The following is an 18,308-nucleotide window of genomic DNA, read 5'->3' as shown; positions in this document are numbered from 1 at the left end:
AGTGACACACACCTGGAAGTCCGAATGGAAAATAACCACGCAAGCCGAGAGAGGCTAGACTGAGCCATTATATTAAATGTATATTCAAAGTGTACTCTATAAATACTATAGTGTCCTATGATATGCCCGTGCTGGAATAGACTGTTTGGCAAAATGTGACAACCCAGCAACTACGGTCTACGTGCAAATGCTCCTTACCAAAAGCAACTGCAAAACCCGCAATATACCCGTAATCTCCTAGCAATGCAACGCAACGCAACCCACAATTGCCAACCGCCAATGCAACATCCGCAATATATCTCCGCAATATCATGGCAACGCATCGCAATGCAACGCAACAACGCAACCACCGGGACGCCAAGTACTAGGACGTTCCCGGCCTTGAGCAACAGACATGCAACAGACTCTTTAAGAACTTGTTATTCCAGCAAAGGGATAATAAACATTAGTTATATCTATATTCATCCTAATTAATTGATTTTAGTTTATAATTCCCAATTTCACATGTATTATCCCTCTTGTTGATTCCCATACCCAGTGATAACTAGCACCCAGGTGCTCGACCAGGGTAAAAGGTCTGAACAAGCCCAAATACATCTATATCATAAATTATATATGTATGCATTTTTAAATTGAAATGGATGACAGCCTAGCCAGCTCTCGGCTTGCGATTTTTTTTTCCCCGCCACAGAATTGTTAAGCAATTTCCCCCCCAAAAATATGTTTATGAAATTATACGTAATGCATTATCGAATCCCTTAAAGCGTCAATAAAAAATTCCAATCCATCAGGCAGCCGAGATGTACTCTATCCGGGCGGAAAAACCCGATCCTCGTGTGAAATATTTACGTTGAGTAACCCATAGGCCCCCGTGCGGCCTGATTATTTCGAGAAAAAATTGCAGGGGTTACATTTGCATTCGGGTTTGGCGGGGAATGACTGCAATTAATCTCAACATGCCTTGCACCACACCGTGAACAAACATGGTTAAATTTACACATGGCCCATGAGCAATTCCCTTTATTAAAATCAATGCACGCAAAACTTGTAGACGATCGTGTTTGGCTATGGTTTACCGGGACCGTTCGAGTTCCCTGGGGCGTGTCACGAACAATCATACAACGCCACCACAGATCATTATTAATTTTGGACCATGGTGACGGAGTTATGGCCTGGCGTAGCCTGAACTGCTCATCATAATATTATTATGAGCACCATGGAAAGCCACCTTGGCGTGAAGCACCCTCTCTAACATTGTACATATATTGTAACATTTCGTTTGTTTTATGGGGTTGCAATGCCAGATAGATGGACATGTAAATCAAAAATGCATCAGTCCACTTTTCGACGGATTGTACCTTTTCCTTGCACTGTTTTGGTTTGGCTTCAAGGGAGCCATCTAGTGATATTGACAGTGTGGAACTGTTACACATATCGTTCAATTCAATCGCCGCTTTTAACAAGATAGCCAAATTTATGTATTCTCCCCTCATTATTTGTTGCTTCAATTGCGTGGTACATGTGATGAAAGATCATCGTTCGCTAACCTATACATGTCCATGCTTCCATCAAAATTTGCACCCATTTGGAACTCTCCACCTTGGCCAGACCCCGCCAAGCCACACCCAGTATCTGAAGGACTTTGCCTATTACCCGTAGGAACCACAGTTTCTGTGGTTAAAGGGGGCAAAATATGACCTAGTAATGATATCATGGAAGTCAATTACATTACGCTCATTGTTGTTTCCCAGCTCCGCGTCTGGCAAGGGTATCTGTGGCGCCTGTGGGAGTTGTGCTTCCAAATTGACACGAGGCGGTTGCCTTAGCCGCCGTGCAAGTGGCTGTTCCTCTTCCCTTACTTCTGCTGCTTCCGCCACCTTCCTTTTCCTCCCTTTAGGGTGTCCTCTACCCGGCATTGTTGTAACAGGCGTATTAAGCCGCGAGTGTCAGATATTAAAGTACTAAACTTCTTTATTTTCCTATTTATTCAAGAGCTTTTTAATTTCTGTCCTCTCCGCACGAGAATTCGCTAGCAAAGAAAGATTCCCTGTTAATAGACCGGTTTAATTTAATTCAAAAGTGCACTTTAAACTAGTGTCAAATATCGAAAACCAGTCTGCATTGACTTGACCGATAGAGGCCGATAGTGTTCCGATTGCTTAGCAATGGAACAACAGACCTTAAATTCAATCTCGCGAAAATAATAAAATTTATTTTTAAGCAAAATAAATTAACTTATTGGGTAATCTTGCATAAGGATCATAATTTCATTATCATCAAAGTCTATTTTTGCTAAATGTTTATGCAATATTGTCATATTTATTATCAAATTACTTGTCTTGAAATGTAGAGTCCAAATATAGCAATTTTATTTGAGTGACTATTAATTAATTTCAATACTCACTTATTTTTAGTACCTTTTTATATTTTTGAAAATGGTACAAATTCCACATCTTGTGTCTAATTCTTAATTGAAACACAAAAGCCTTTCTAATCAGATTCTTAAGAAACATAAGCTTAGTAAGTGTCAGTCTTACAGAGGGGTGTGGGGGTTGTTGTGGGGGTGGGGGGGGGGGGGCTTATTTACCCTCGCCATCGGGTTATACCCATTCGGCGAGCACGCTACGTTTTACAATAATTCTACAGATTTTAAAACATTTTTATGCTTCGTTGATCGTAGCGTGGGTGCTATGGACTATATATACATGTTAAATCCTACACAATAAGTAACAAGACCTGTCGTAAGACAGCTCGACTACGCCGCTTTGACTTAGAATACAATAACAATGTAATAATACCAAGTCTTTATGTCAAACCTAACTAAAATTATTTGATACATAAGGTGACTTTGATGCTGCCCTCCCACCAGCCCACCCAAACAATGACGCAAGCCATTCAAATAACTTGATTTCCCATTATGAAAATGTGGTTAAGAATATACAAATATGCCTTTCAAAGGAAATTTAAAAAAAAAAAAAAAAAAAAAATTCAAATAACTCGATTTCCCATTATGAAAATGTGGTTAAGAATATACAAATATGCCTTTCAAAGGAAATAAAAAAAATAAAAAAATAAAAACAAGAGGGCCAAATGGCCCTGAATCGCTCACCTGTCATATATTGCACATTGGTTTGATAAGAAATCTGGATGGTTCAAAGTAGTTAAGGTTTTTGTGGCCAATTTTGACCCCAGGGCCATAATTTGAACAAACTTTGTAGAGGTCCACTAGACGATGAATCATGCCAAATATCTAAGCTAGCAATCACAACGTGACGTCGTATTTTACACTTCCCTATTCTGCACAAAGCTAATACCACTCGATCCTCACTCCAATGGATATTACTCCTGCAAACATTTATACTTACTGCCGAAAATGGTACCAAAATAATCATGAATAAATTATCTATCAACTGTAGTACGGGTTTTATCTAATTATGTGAAACAAAATAAAACGAGCAAAAAGTTTCACAAGCATTTTTTGTAATATGTCGTTTTTCTGCCGGGATTGGGACGTTTTGCCCGGATGTTTGAAGATTTGTTTTGATTGTCAATGACTTTACAAGGATACATTGACGTCTCATGCATCGGTGAGTATAACTTTTATGAATTATTATGTAGTGTTTCTGCTTTTATTTTGACAAAAAAACAAGGGATAAAACATGCTGAATTACAGGTCCAAATCGAAAGAGAACAATAATGCATCATCGATTTTCTGAAAATTCATTCATTTAACGACACAGTGATACTATCCATTTCATTCAGTAATCTGTCGCATTTTTCCGCAAGGGCTATTTATAAACACATCGTTTCTGAGAGTGGCCAAAAAAGGAACAATTTGATGACTCATAAGGCATGCAACCTTAAAAGCTGAGAGTATCCGAATTAATCAGGAAGTAATTTTTGTTTACTTTAAATGCCCACCTCTGAAAATAGTAATTTATTTTGAGTAAACATTGAGGTAGGTTGTGCATATCATTGTTTTTGTTTATATTTAGAATGCTATTTATTAGGGGTTGCCAATTCTTTTGCAAGACAATTGGTCAAATGTTTTATAATTTAAATAAATAAGACTTTTGCAATTGTTTTTATTTTGGATAGTGTGATTGGTTTTAATGAAATCAACAGACCGGGTTCTTAAGGGATCTGATCACGTTCGGTTTTAAAACAAGAAAATAAACTAATGGAAAATTGGCGGTTATTTTTTATTAAAGCCATTCTAAATTATTAATTAAAAATATGTCAAGCTAAAATTTGTTATTGTTAATGCGCATGTTTCTGCCAATGACATTGCCCGTCAAATTCATATTTAATAAGCTCGACAACCAAAAATCAATTTATCAAATTACAACGCCAAGTTTCCATTTAGTGTTTTATTGGTTAATAAGAAAAATGCAGGCTGGCTTATATACAGTATAGGCATTTCACAATTGAAACTAAGAAAGTAAGCATTTTTTAAAATTCTAAACAGTGAATTGGATGCCTACCAATTTTAATTGTTTATAGATCATACATACTCACTAAGTAACTTATACTTAAATAATGATGGGAAAGTTTCAAATTTCAACATATCAATGTTTTAAGGTGAAAATTTCAGGATTTTTTTATGTTCTGTATAGTCACTTGGATTATAAAATCACTCTCTGTAAAAAATATTCAACTTTTTAAACATTATTAGTCTTCAAATTTATTGGAATACCTGTTATGATAGGATTTCAATTGCTGTCAATAATTTTCAACTCAATGTTGTGATTATTCATTTAAAATGATTTTAAACTTCACTTTCCATAAATGGCTGTTCTTACTTTTTGACTAAATATTATGAGTATTTTTACACATTAGTAAGTCTGCCAACTCCTGGATGGTCAGTTTTGTCATTTATTGGTCTTTTTTCCCTTTCAGTGAGATTTAAAGCCATAGAATACATTCATGCCACTCAAATTCACCCACTCAGAATGATGGAAAGGATTGCAGAACTGAGGTAACTTAGAACTATGATGCATATTTACCAGAGAATATCTCATGAACATGCCATTTGCTTAATTTTCTTTGGAATTATACCTTTTTGTAAGTTATTGAGAACTCTTTATAAACTGTGACATTTTGTATGATGGCACATTTTATTATTTGTAAAATAAATGCTTTTGACATTTTTCTAAGCTGTTAAGTTGAATTGATTCTTAAATTGATTCTGATAAATACCAAACTGTGTATAGACATCAAACCTCATTACATATAATTTTTTATATACATAGTTGTCCCTCTCTGAATAATACATAATTATCTTCAATATGTTTCTTTTTACTTTCAGTTTCACTCTCACCTGACTGATGCAGATTAAGTAACCTAATTGTATGTACTTTTTTGTCAAATTGTATTTTTTTGCTCTATTAAATATATAATGTAGACCTTTTTGAGGAATAATTTGGAAAGGAAAAATAAATTATTATAAAGAAAAAGTAATTTGCTATGTACAAAAAATGAACAAAAAAGGTTGAATAGTATTAAGTTTTAAATAAGAAATTCCTTACTTCTCTCTGTATTTATGTCAACTTTATAAAGATAATATCTGGTAATTAATGTAATGTATTCCCTTAATGAATTGTGATAAAACCTTTTTAAACTGTATGTATACATCTGTATATGTATGTTGCCATATAAACTGAATGCATGTAGTTTATTTTGTGTACATGTGTATTGAAATCAACACATTCCTTTGTTTTATTTTCAGGCTCATGATGGTTTCTGAGAAAAAATCAGCTTGGTGTAATTTGACAGTATTTGACTTTGGTTCTATCATGCAACAGTCATACCATGAAGTGTCTCACAGATTCTCTCTCAATTCCTGCAATATCCAAGATTACAGTGTAGCGCCAAGAGGATTAATTTTCTTGCAATAAGAAGTGTCTGCACTTCCAAATACCCCAGTACAGCATGAACAGTTCCTTCATTTTTTGAGTGATTATAGAGTGAAAATGTTTCCGTATAAAATGTTGTCTTTTTATGTGTAAAACTTCACATGTAATGACTGGTTACAAATACATGCATGGACATTTTGATTCCAAATCTATGCACATTTTGAATCCAATAATTAACCAGAAAGAATTTTAAATTTGGTTTGAAAAAGAAATATTTTCATTTTGTTAGTTTCTAAACAGTTAGTGGTATTATTCCTGTTTATAGTTTCCATGTCAATTTAAAAAAGTCAGTTCTTTTAAAGATGCACTCTTACTCCCACATTAGATTTACCACAATTAATACTGTTGTTTTATTATTCCAAAAAAGATGAATAAATGTCGAAAACAATGGTTCTAATGAAGGATACCTTATAATTTTAACTTGAAGGAAATGCGCATAAAACACAGAATTTCTACCATTTAAGATCATAGTAGATCACAGTAAATATTTAAGCATTCACCAATCATTTAATATTTTTGCGTTTTCAGCTATTAAATACACGGTTACTATCTTGTTATTAGTACTAAATATTTTCCATAAGTGAATTATTAAGTAAGTAGTTAAAGTGTTAACAGTCAAAGTATAGGTTTGTTATACATGTGTATGCATTGATATTGAATAAGTGTGTCAATTTAAACAGTTGCCATGGTAACAAGAGTCTAGTTTTCTTAGGAAATTGTAATTGTTGTCTAAAAACCTAACATGTCCGCTTCAGTCAGTGAAATATTTCTGTTATTTTTTATTCATTTGGTCATACTTTGTATACAATTACAATTATAATTTAACCTTAAATAATTGCTGACAATCTCATACTTATATTAAAATATTTAGAATTGCTAGATGGGTTAAAGTTCACCTTTTTTACAATTGTCAGGCAAATCAATGCAAGATATACATAATTCTCCTTTTAAACAAAAAGCAGTTTCTTAGCATTTTTTTGTATTTTTTTGAATGGTTACCATGGCAACTAATTTTTTGTTTGCCTTTCAACTTCATATTTATTATACTATTAATTGTAAAATGCAACAGTCAAGCAGTGAATGGAAGAATGTAAATGTTCCTTGACTTTTACCTTATTGCTAGCTGATTCTTCAAAATATATGGCATTTTTTAAAATTTCTTAAAACTAGACATTTTTTCATCATTCTTTTAACGTGAAATAAATTGCTTAAAACATTGTGTAAGCTCTGATATTTAGGAATGTGTATTAAATTGATAGAAAATAAACAAAATGTGTTGTTTTACATTATTTATTCCATTTAAATTCCGAAGTTTTGAATTTGACCTATTTTGGCAGAAAAATTGATAAAAATGTAAAATTAAAATGGCCATAATTCTGTCAAAAATTGATGGATTTAAAAAAAATGTGCATATTTGAGTTTGTAATGATGTAACCTTTAAAATAATATATCACTTTACTATATTATATGAAATTAATTTTTTAGGTTGTTATTGCTATCTAAGCTCTAAGCCACGTAAGTTCAGAGGAGATGATTTTTGAAGTTTTCAATATAAACATATAGAGAAAACCCATGACCCCCCAAGGGGGCGGGGCCAATTTTGACCCAAAGGCCATAATTTGAACAATCTTTGTAGAGGTCCACTAGACGATGAATCATGCCAAATATCTAAGCTCTAGTCCAAGTAAGTTCAGAGGAGAAGATTTTTGAAGTTTTAACTATAAACATAAAGAGAATACCCTAACCCCCCGGGCGGGGCCAATTTTGACCCCAAGGCCATAATTTGAACAATCTTGGTAGAGGTCCACTAGACGATGAATCATGTCAAATATCTAAGCTCTAAGCAACGTAAGTTCAGAGGAGATTTTTGATTTTTTTTACTATAAACATATAGAGAAAACCCATGACCCCCCAGGGAAGGGCCAATTTTGACCCCAGGGCCATAATTTGAACATTCTTTGTAGAGGTCCACTAGATGATGAATCATGCCAAATATCTAAGCTCTAGTCCAAGTAAGTTAAGAGGAGATGATTTTTGAAGTTTTAACTATAAACATATCAAGTATACCCATGACCCCCCGGGCCGGGGCCAATTTTGACCCAAGGGCCATAATTTGAACAATCTTTGTAGAGGTCCACTAGACGATGAATCATGCCAAATATCTAAGCTCTTGTCCAAGTAAGTTCAAAGGAGAAGATTTTTGAAGTTTTAACTATAAACATATGGAGAATACCCATGACCCCCCGGGGCGGGGCCAATTTTGACCCCAGGGCCATAATTTGAACAAACTTTGTAGAGGTCCACTAGACGATGAATCATGCCAAATATCTAAGCTCTAGGCCAAGTAAGTTCAGAGAAGAAGAATTTTTAAGTTTTCACTATAAACATATAGAGAAAACCCATGACCCCCCGGGGCGGGGCCAATTTTGACCCAAGGGCCATAATTTGAACAATCTTGGTAAAGGACCATTTGGTGATCCTACCTACCATATATCAACGACCTAAGCCTTGTGGTTTGGGAGAAGAAGATTTTTAAAGTTTTTCTTTTTGGTTGCCATGGCAACCAGAGTTCTGCATGGAATTGAATTCTTTGAACAACGTTGATAGAAGACCACCCAAGGAACATCCCTATGAAGTTTTATTAATATTGGCCCAGTGGTTAAGGAGGAGATGTCTTTTAAGTAAATTGTTGACGGACGACGCACGCCGGACGCCGGACAAAAGGCGATCACAAAAGCTCACCTTGTCACAAAGTGACAGGTGAGCTAAAAATAAAAATTCAAGGGCCATAACTTGTATTTAAGATTAAAACGGAGTTATGTTTCTTGTTGTAAGATGGTCGTAAATAATTTTGAATTTTTTTAAGTGCATTTAATGAATGGTATAGAAGTTTTTTTTATTAAAATCCCAACTTGCCCTTAACTTTTACTTGCCTAAAACTTTAACCTAAGTCAATCAGGGGCCATAACTTGTATTAAGGATATGGAGTTATGTAACCTCATTGGGTGATGGTCCTGAACAATTGTGTGAAGTATGAAGTCAATTGAATGAAGGGTATAGAAGTTATTAAACAATATCCCAACCTGCCCTAAAAATTTAACCTAAGTTCCATACTCAATCAGGGGCCATAATTTGTATAAAAGATAATATGGAGTTATCTAGCCTCATTATGTGATGGCTCTGAACATCTGTGTGAAGTATTAAGTCAATTGAATGAATGCTATTGGAGTTTTAAGTGAAAATCCCAACTTGCCCTAAAACTTTAACCTGCCCTAAAACTTTAACCTAAGTCAATCAGGGGCCATAACTTGTATTTAGGATAATATGGAGTTATGTAACATCATTGTGGGATGGTCCTGAACAACTGTGTGAAGTATTAAGTCAATTGAACAAAGGATATAGAAGTTATTAATAAATATTCCAACTTGCCCTAAAACTTTAACCCAAGTTCCATAGTCAATCAGGGGCCATAATCTGTGTAAAGAATAATATGGAGTTATCTAACCTCATCATGCGATGGCCCTGAACAACTGTGTGGTCAATTGAATGTAGGGTATTGGACTTATAAGTGAAAATCCCAACTTGCCCTAAAACTTTAACCGGACGCCAACTCCGACGCCGACGCTGGGGCGAGTAGTATAGCCCACCTATTCTTTGAATAGTCGAGCTAAAAATCTACGGTTAAAATTCAATATTAAAATAATGTCTTAAGATTCTATCAATCACATATATATTAAAATCTAACACTTCAAATACATAAATAGAAATTTGACTAGAAAATTATAGTCTACAATATAAAAAAATTACAAACATCTTAGGCTCAGCCTACATTTATATAAAGAAAAGGTCTAAATAATAAAATAATCTATGAGAATAAATGTTTCATATATAGTTTTAGATACAAAGTATCCATGGCATAATATTAACTAGCTAGTTTGAAATTTTTAAAATTACGGATTTCTTACCAGCTAGTTTCATAAACCTCCCCTATCAATGAAAGATGTGTGCTGGTTTACCTCAGTATGTTTGCCTGGATTTTATTATAATATTTTTTTAATTGATGATTTTGTTTTTGGTTATTTTGTTATACAACAGCGACATTAAAAAAATAATTAGAAGTATTGTTATGAAAGTATATAATAGTGTCTAAATCTAATTTAAAATCTAAACCAGAAATCCTTAGGGCCGCCCTAAGTTCTGCCCTCTGGCCCCTGTAAGTGTCACAGTGTAACAGAATGTGGCAGGTCTCACAGGTCACTCCACACCGAGCACAGCTGGGATCTCTTTTGAGTATGTATTTCCCAGCACTTCCCGGGAGAAGTGATGTGCCCAGTTTCAGCCTTGTTATGCATTTGTCAATTGTAAAAGAATCAGAATATTTATTTGGAGGGTGGAGACTCACAGAGGCCCTATCAAATGTATTTACATATGTTTTAGGTGTCCTCGCTGACCGCCATTCATTTATGATGTGCCGGCGGGCTAATAAATAGACCTCTGTGGGTGCAAGAAGGACCGGATCATTTTCTTCTACACGCCTGAGACCATCCTTGGCCAGCCAATCAACCACTTCGTTCCCCTTCAAGCCGACATGGGCTTGGACCCATACCATGGTAACCTTTAAGTTGTTATCCAGACACTTATTATTCTGTTCCAAAATGTATTTTATCAAATCAGGTCTGGAGCTGCTATCTCTATTTTGTATAGACTTCAATGATGATAGCAAGTCTGAGAGGATAGCAGTATGTATGGGCTTGTTACTGATAACCCAGTCCAGTGCATCTTTAATAGCCAAAAGTTCAGCCGAAAATATAGAGAGATGTTTGCTGAGTCTTTTAATATTTTTGATATTTTTGGATGGAATATAAAAGGCACCTGCAACTATGCCAGATTCTGGGTTTTAAGATGCTCAGCATAATTTTGGTCCATATGAGAGAGAGTTTCAGCTTTGACGAGTCTGATATCATTCGGTTTTTAGAAATAGAAATGTCAACTGAAGGGTCCTGAAGGGTCCATGGAGGAACCTTCGACAGCCTCAGGTCTGCTACACTTACATCTTTGAGCCTGGCCTCCTCAACAATGCTTTGGGTGTAAGCCCCAAAGGGCATCACTCTATAGTTACCCTGGTCATATTTCGCCTTGATGAAGAAGCCGGTCCCAAAGAGGTCACACTTACAGGGTTACCTATTTTCCAGGACTGTACCCTAGCCCATAAGTTAATGATTAGTTGTCTCCTCCGCAGGGCCAAGGGAAGTATACCCGCCTCTTCCTCGACCATGCATGCAGGGGTACAGGGAAGGGCTCTCAGAGCTATTCGAAGGGCTTTATTCTGTATGTTTTTTCAAGATCTTAAGACTGTTGGGCGAGGCATTTGCATGGACTTGAGTGCCATAGTCTATTTTTGAACATATTAAGGACTTATAGATGACCAGTAGACTGTGTTTGTCTGACCCAAAATCTGTTCCACATAACATTCTCATTAGATTTAAGTCCTTTTCGCATCTTTCTTTTATGATCTTAAAATGTTGTACAAACGAGAGACGTGGGTCAAGATAAAGGCCTAAAAACTATACAACTTTTTCAAAAATGATCTTTTGACCTCCTAAAAATATGTCCACAGTTTGCCAAGGTTGTTGCCAAACGCTGCATACCTACAGTTTTTGTTTTTGAAATTTTGAAGCCCCAATCTATGGACCAATTCCATATGGAGTCCAGACCTTTTTGTGCTCTTACTTTCAGGTCTTTCAAATTGGACCCCATTCGCCATGTGCCTGAGTCATCGGCAAACTGGCTAAAAACCATACCTGAATTTTTTATTATTTCAGGGAATTCATTGATAATAATTGAGAAAAGGGGTGATCAAAAACCCCTGGGGTGTTCCTCATGATAGTTCTGCGGGATCTGATATCTCTCCCCCAACTCTGACCATAATCTTCCTGATTAAGCTAGTGAAAACAGTTACCAGTAATGCCATATTTCCGCAGCTTTTGGAGCACTCCAAAAAGCCATGTTAAATCAAACGCAGCCTGAACATAAAAATAAATAGCTTGGACATAGTGACTTTTATTTTTGACATATGTTTCATCATGTTGTAGACGACCAAGCTGATCCAATGTGCTCTGTCCTTTCCGAAACCCGGATTGAAAGCGGTTGAGAATTTTATTTGTTTCAAGCACGTGCTCAAGTCTGTTTTTTACCATGATTTCAAGAAGTTTGCCCGCATGTGAGGTTAGACTTATGGGCCTATATGACTTAGGGTGACTTTTGTCTTTTTCAGGCTTTGGAAGAGGCACAACATGGGCTGTTTTCCACTCGGATGGAACCACCCCACCCCGCCAGACCATGTTATACAGATGCAACCAGATCTGAAGGGTTGCGTCCAGCATGTGCCCAAACATAAGATAGGATATTCTTTCAGCTCCGGTGGCGAACTTCCTCCTGCTACCAATGGCTGATCTTAGCTCACTAAGTGAGAAAGGTAAATTTAGAGGTGTTGAGTTGTCCCTGGCTCGTTTAAAATATCTTTTTCATTCTCGAACCATTTTTGGAAGGCCAAAGTTTCAGGTGGAAGATTACTATCACTGGATATTGATTTGTAATGTGTTATTAAAAATTGAGCTTTTTCAAGGGGATTTTTTGCAATTTTATCTCTATATTTAAGAAGTGGTACAGGGCAGGTAGAATGACCTTTAATTCTGTGAACCTTGTTCCAAAAATCCCTACTATTTGACTTATTTAATCTAGCTGGTTCACAGAAATCTTTCCAGTTTTGAGTACTGAGCCTTACAATCACCCTCTTAACTTCTGATTCCAAAGACCTATATAAAATTAAATTGTCACGTGAGGGGTTTCTTTTTAAGTTATTTAATGCCTTTTTTCTACCCTGTACAGAGTTGGATCATGGTCCGTCCACCATGGGACCGTTTGACGTTTGGGCTGCTTACCGGAAGAGGAGGGAATACAACTCTCAGATATGGATAGGATTTTATCATTCAACTGGCGATTAAAATGTTCCAGCTTCCAGATCAAAGTCAGAGAGAGAAAGTCCCAGACACAATCTTTGAAATTCACCCCAGATATTCAATGTTGTATGAATGTTCAATATTAATATGAATATAGAAACATAAATTTCATGGTATTATGTTTTATATTATTTTACAATTACTAAATTATGGAATAAGCAGCTCTAAAATCTCTGTGGGAACCCCTCAAGGAGTTATGCAGGAGATAAAATTGATAGATTAAACGAAACTTACCAAGATGAAGTATAATCTTGATTTTATCGACTGCAAACTCCTCGAGGGTTCACACACCCACCCTCCCATATCCCAGTGTAAACACTTTTTCAATAATTTCACAACATCATGGGCCCCATGATAGTTTGGAGTAAGCTCTGAAGACTGATTCTACATAATTAATGAGCTACGTCATCCCTGTGTGAACCCTCGAGGAGTTTGCAGTTGATAAAATTCAGATTAAACTTCACCTTGGTAAGTTTCGTTTAATCTATCAAATAACCTGTAATATTGAAGATTTCATTAAAATATCTTAATTTCATAAAACTTTCACAAAAAAGTAAATTTGTTACATGTAATAACAAACGATTCCAAAAAAAGTTTCAAAAACATTATGCATCAAGTCCGGATCTCCAGTATTTGCAGGTAGGACCGGACCCAATACACCATAGAGACAGATTATTGAGGTTTTATGACTTATATAAACAATTAAAAACAATTTGTAATTTTGGGAGAGTTTGCAAGTTTTTATGCAAAATTGTTTACATTCACTGCATTTATGTAAGAGTGACCGCCTTTGTTAAAATGAACTCAACGAAAATTTACCAGAAAGAAAAATTGACATTTACTCTACTTTTACCACGTAACAAAAAATACGCAGTTACCAGAAGTAACTTTAGCAACATCAATTTTGAACAACCACTATCGATTGTCATCGACATAGCATTGTCAGTGACGATTGTACTTAATAATCGTTTCATCACTACTGGGTCATAATATCACAAAACTACTGTAGTCAAATCTCCATCTCAGTCTCAACTCATTTTTGTGATATTGGGACCTGGCCAAATTTCTTTTAAAAGGATGTTTGATGCCCAGAATACCTCTGACCCCAGGGATTTTGACAAATTTACCTGTTCCAGGAAATTCAATGTGATTTAACCCTTTAGCAGATAGACAAGTGGCCAGATTACACCTCCCAGTCAATAGCCATCTTACTGATAAGCAGTCCTTATCTGCATAGGTACTTTTCTGGATATTTGAAAATGAGAAAATGAATACAGCAGTATGACCTTAAAATCAATGTTACTCCAAATAATTTTGTCCAAATCTTTTTTATGTGAATTCATTTTTTATAGATAATTAAATTATCTAATAAATGGTGTCAATGATGAAATATTAAATTATTTTATTTCATCTGTGAATGTATTTTCAAGATGGATTTGTAACATTTCTTTGAAATGTCATAATTGCATTAAATCAAAGGGTAATAAAATGCTGGGATCGATCTAAAATGCTGGGATCGATCTAATTTTTATTACCCCTATCATAAAAAAGACCCATCTGGATTAAAAAGCCGACAATTTATGTTCTTGTGTATTAATACACAGAAATATGTCAGGAATATCCGGTGTCATCCAGCTGAGAGATCCAGTCCAAGGTGTCTGTTTAACTTTATTACCCCCTCATAAAATTGTTTACAAAAAAAGAAAGCCGATAAATGATTTTCCGGTATGAATAAAAAGATCTAGATCAAACAAAACGCTTGCACATGACCTATTTTACAGCCAAAACTATGATGGACATTATATAAGCTTCACAGAAAATTCTTCTTTATTTAATGTCACTTAGAACCTTTTCGCATTCACCCCTCGAATTGTTTCTTTTGTTTGTAAACAAAATATTACCTTTAAGTAAATATAATCTCAATTGATTTTAATGGTAAACTGAACTGACGTAATATATTTAATGATTTACGCATCAATGAATTTGGGGGAAATTCCATACAGTACTTAGCTTGTGGTCTTATTACGTCACAATGGGATATCACACCTGCGATTGGGAGTATAAACACCTTCTCAATTTAGCAGACGATATTTTCAAGGGAAAATCAATACACAAAAGGTTAAACTTTAATTTTATAAACATCCGGGATATTGTTTACAAAAAGAAAGATGAAAAATTGAAATATTGAAATGACCCTATTGAAATATGCGGGCCATGCGTTTACATCCAGTAATGGATACGGTTGGCCAAATGCGTATACATCTGGTAATGAGCTATGTCGGCCTATCTCGTATACATGCGCTAAAGGGTTAAACAAAAAAATTGCAGTTGGGCAAAATTGTAAAATCTAGCTGCAACCATCAGCTTTATTTTGAAGATACAAGAACAAAGAACACAGATTGTAACAAACCTCTCAGGGAAAACTCCAGGTTTTTAGGGCCCATGCATTCTGGTTTGGATTTACCTTCAATGAAGGCTTCTGTCAATCCCGAAGTAGAGGAGATAGTCACATCAAGTATGGTGCCAGTGAAGTTATAGATAGTGAATACACACCATCCACTTGGCGTGATGTATATATCATACAGTTCTTTGTTTTTTTCCCCACTTATTTCTGGTGTTTTATGCAGAAGACTGCAGCTGGCTACATTTTCGCTGTTAACTTCAACATTAATGATGTCATTTTTGTCCTTTCGTAGCACTTTGGCCACCATACTGCAACCATTGCACACACTGACAAGGCATAGGTTTTCTGCTGAAGAAAAATAAACAGATCTGTAGATACAATGTACTCTAGTTTCATTTTGCAAGGTCATTCATAGTGTATGTGAAAACCTTCAAGCGCACTGGAAATTTTAAATGCATATAAAGGTACATTTTAACATAACAAGAGCTGTCACAGAGACAGCCCGCTCGACTATTCCGCTGCTTTTCAATGTAAGGATTGAAAAGTTTTGGCGAAACATGCGTGGATCGCTGTTAGATTAGATTTCAATGCAATACATGGTGTGCTGAGATATAAACATAAATGTGGTTCCATGCAAAATATTAACGAGAATTTCTAAGTCTAATAATAAAGGGCCATTATTTGCAAAATATAGTTATCTAACTTGGTTATTTAATTAAGTTGAGTGGTTGAATACCATTGTATAAAGTCTCAATGCAATACATCAAATAGTTGCTGAGATATTATCCAATGTGTGCTAACATGCAAGACCTTAACCAGAATTTCTAAGTCGCATAATAAAGGGGCAAAAAATTATATATTATAAAAGATAGAGTTATCTTCCTTGATTAAATAAGAAGGTTAAATAGATGGGAGCCTGTGTGTAAATTTTCAATGCAATACATGACACTGAGGTATTGACTTAAAAGTGGTTACATGCAAAACCTTAACCAGAATTTCTATGTCGAATAAAAAAGGGGCCATTATTTTAATTTATTGCAAACTGGAGTTATCTTACTTGGTTATTTAAGTAGATGGTTGAGTACCATTGTATAAAGTATCAATGAAATCCATGAAGTAATTGCTGAGATATTAAACTATGTGTGCATACATGCAAAACCTTAACCAGAATTTCTAAGTCAAATAATAAAGGCCCATAATTTGCATTATATTCAAAAAAGTGTTATCTGGGAATACATATCTAATGTTTCAATGCAATACATGATATATTTGCTGAGATATTGACTTAAATGTGGTAACATGCAAAACCTTAACCAGAATTTCTAAGTCGAATAATAAAGGGCAATTATTTTGCATTAAATGCAAACTAGAGTTATCTTACTTGGTTAATTAAGTAGGTTGGATGGTTGACTACCATTGTATCAAGTATCAATGCAATACCTCAAGTAGTTGCTGAGATATTAACCTATGTGTGCTAACACGCAAAACCTTAACCAGAATTTCTAAGTCGAATAATAAAGGGCAATTATTTGCATTAAATGCAAACTAGAGTTATCTAACTTGTTTATTTAGTAGGTTGGATGGTTGAGTACCATTGTATCAAGTATCAATGCAATACCTCAAGTAGTTGCTGAGATATTAAACTATGTGTGCTTACACGCAAAACTTTAACCAGAATTTCTAAGTCAAATAATAAAGGCCTATTATTTGCATTATATTCAAATAATTGTTATCTAACTTCATTAATGTAGTATGTTAGATAGTTGGGAATACATATCCAAAGTTTCAATGCAATAACTGATGTATTTACTGAGATAATGACTTAAAGGTGCTTACATGCAAAACCTTAATCAAGATGCGACGCCAACGCCGACGCCAACACCACCGCGACGCCGACGCCAGGGTGAGTAGTATAGCTCTCCTTATTCTTCGAATAGTCGAGCTAAAAATGAAACGCTAATGACAATAATATATTTAACAAATCAGGAATTAACTCTTTTCAACATGTTGATTAAAGTTTTTTTTGCCTGCTGACACAATACTGACACAACACAAACACTTACAAAATAAACAATTTTCATTTTCTATTAATATGCAACAATTTAAAATTCTGAACAAATCCGAAATGTTGTGTTCATCAGAAAAGAATCACAATTACTGAAAGGCTGTTCATTTAAGAAATAGAAGTTGAGGTGTTATTTGGAATTGCTAACATGTGAACTTAGTTGAACTACATATTTTTATTACTATTTAAATCGTGGTCACATGTTTTAGTTCTTAAATCAATCTTATGTTGCTGCTTTCACACCAATAGGCTTTTTCATCAACAGCCAAACAGCTGAATTTGTATACATGTCTGATATGTTTTCAACAGTAGCACTGCACCAATGAAATTCATTTCTTGGTATGAAACCACTCCAAGGACTCTTGATAAAACAATACCTCAGCTGTTTATTTCTTTTAGCAATTTAAAAGTCATTCCTTACCATTAAGGAACTCTTTTACACCAGCAGCCTGACCAGACACAACCAGAAACATAACCCCAAACACCTGGAAATAAAGAAAATTTAACTTTGGACTTCAGTTGATTCAGAGAACAGCTAAATAATGTTACATGAGTGGTTAATTCAAACAAAATTTACAAAAACGTTTTTCTATTAGTGTTTGAAACCATCACTCAATAATTCCAAATAAATAAAAACAGGATAATTGCTAAGCCTTAATGTTTCAGCGTTAAGATCGATATGATATATATATCACAGAGTGAGCACTGATTGTAAAGATTCTATGTGTATGCAGTATTCATATGTGTCATGCCCGTTACACATCCCTTTTTATTTATCAAACATGCATACTATGCAGCATTCCATAATAATAGACCTAGGCTCATGCATTTGACACCTCGTCTTTTGTACCAAACACATGTGCTAAGTAATTGCAAAATCCCGAATTAATACGAAATAAGTTATA

At 35.0% G+C, this 18,308-nt stretch overlaps 1 protein-coding gene and 1 long non-coding RNA gene across 3 annotated transcripts in view; one reads left to right on the top strand and one right to left on the bottom strand.

Annotated features, from left to right (window-relative positions):
* Window positions 1–18,308, bottom strand: part of LOC128238786 (uncharacterized) — a 60,488-nt gene that overhangs the window by 27,819 nt on the left and 14,361 nt on the right. The window contains exons 3-4 of one of the 2 annotated variants that reach the window (XM_052955037.1): window positions 17,825–17,888; window positions 15,345–15,686 (exon numbers count right to left, since the gene is read on the bottom strand). In XM_052955037.1, coding sequence (XP_052810997.1) covers window positions 15,345–15,686; window positions 17,825–17,888 — 406 coding nt within the window. The remainder of the gene's footprint in view (window positions 1–15,344; window positions 15,687–17,824; window positions 17,889–18,308) is intronic. The other variant, XM_052955038.1, reaches the window with a different exon arrangement.
* Window positions 4,733–6,316, top strand: LOC128238788 (uncharacterized). The gene is made up of 3 exons (XR_008261772.1): window positions 4,733–4,978; window positions 5,309–5,349; window positions 5,729–6,316. It is a non-coding gene; the product is annotated as an uncharacterized LOC128238788 (long non-coding RNA).

Source organism: Mya arenaria, chromosome 6, assembly GCF_026914265.1.
Source record: "Mya arenaria isolate MELC-2E11 chromosome 6, ASM2691426v1".
NCBI classification, from domain to species: domain Eukaryota; kingdom Metazoa; phylum Mollusca; class Bivalvia; order Myida; family Myidae; genus Mya; species Mya arenaria.
Note: the sequence above shows the minus strand (reverse complement) of the source record. Positions and strands in the feature narration are given on the sequence as shown.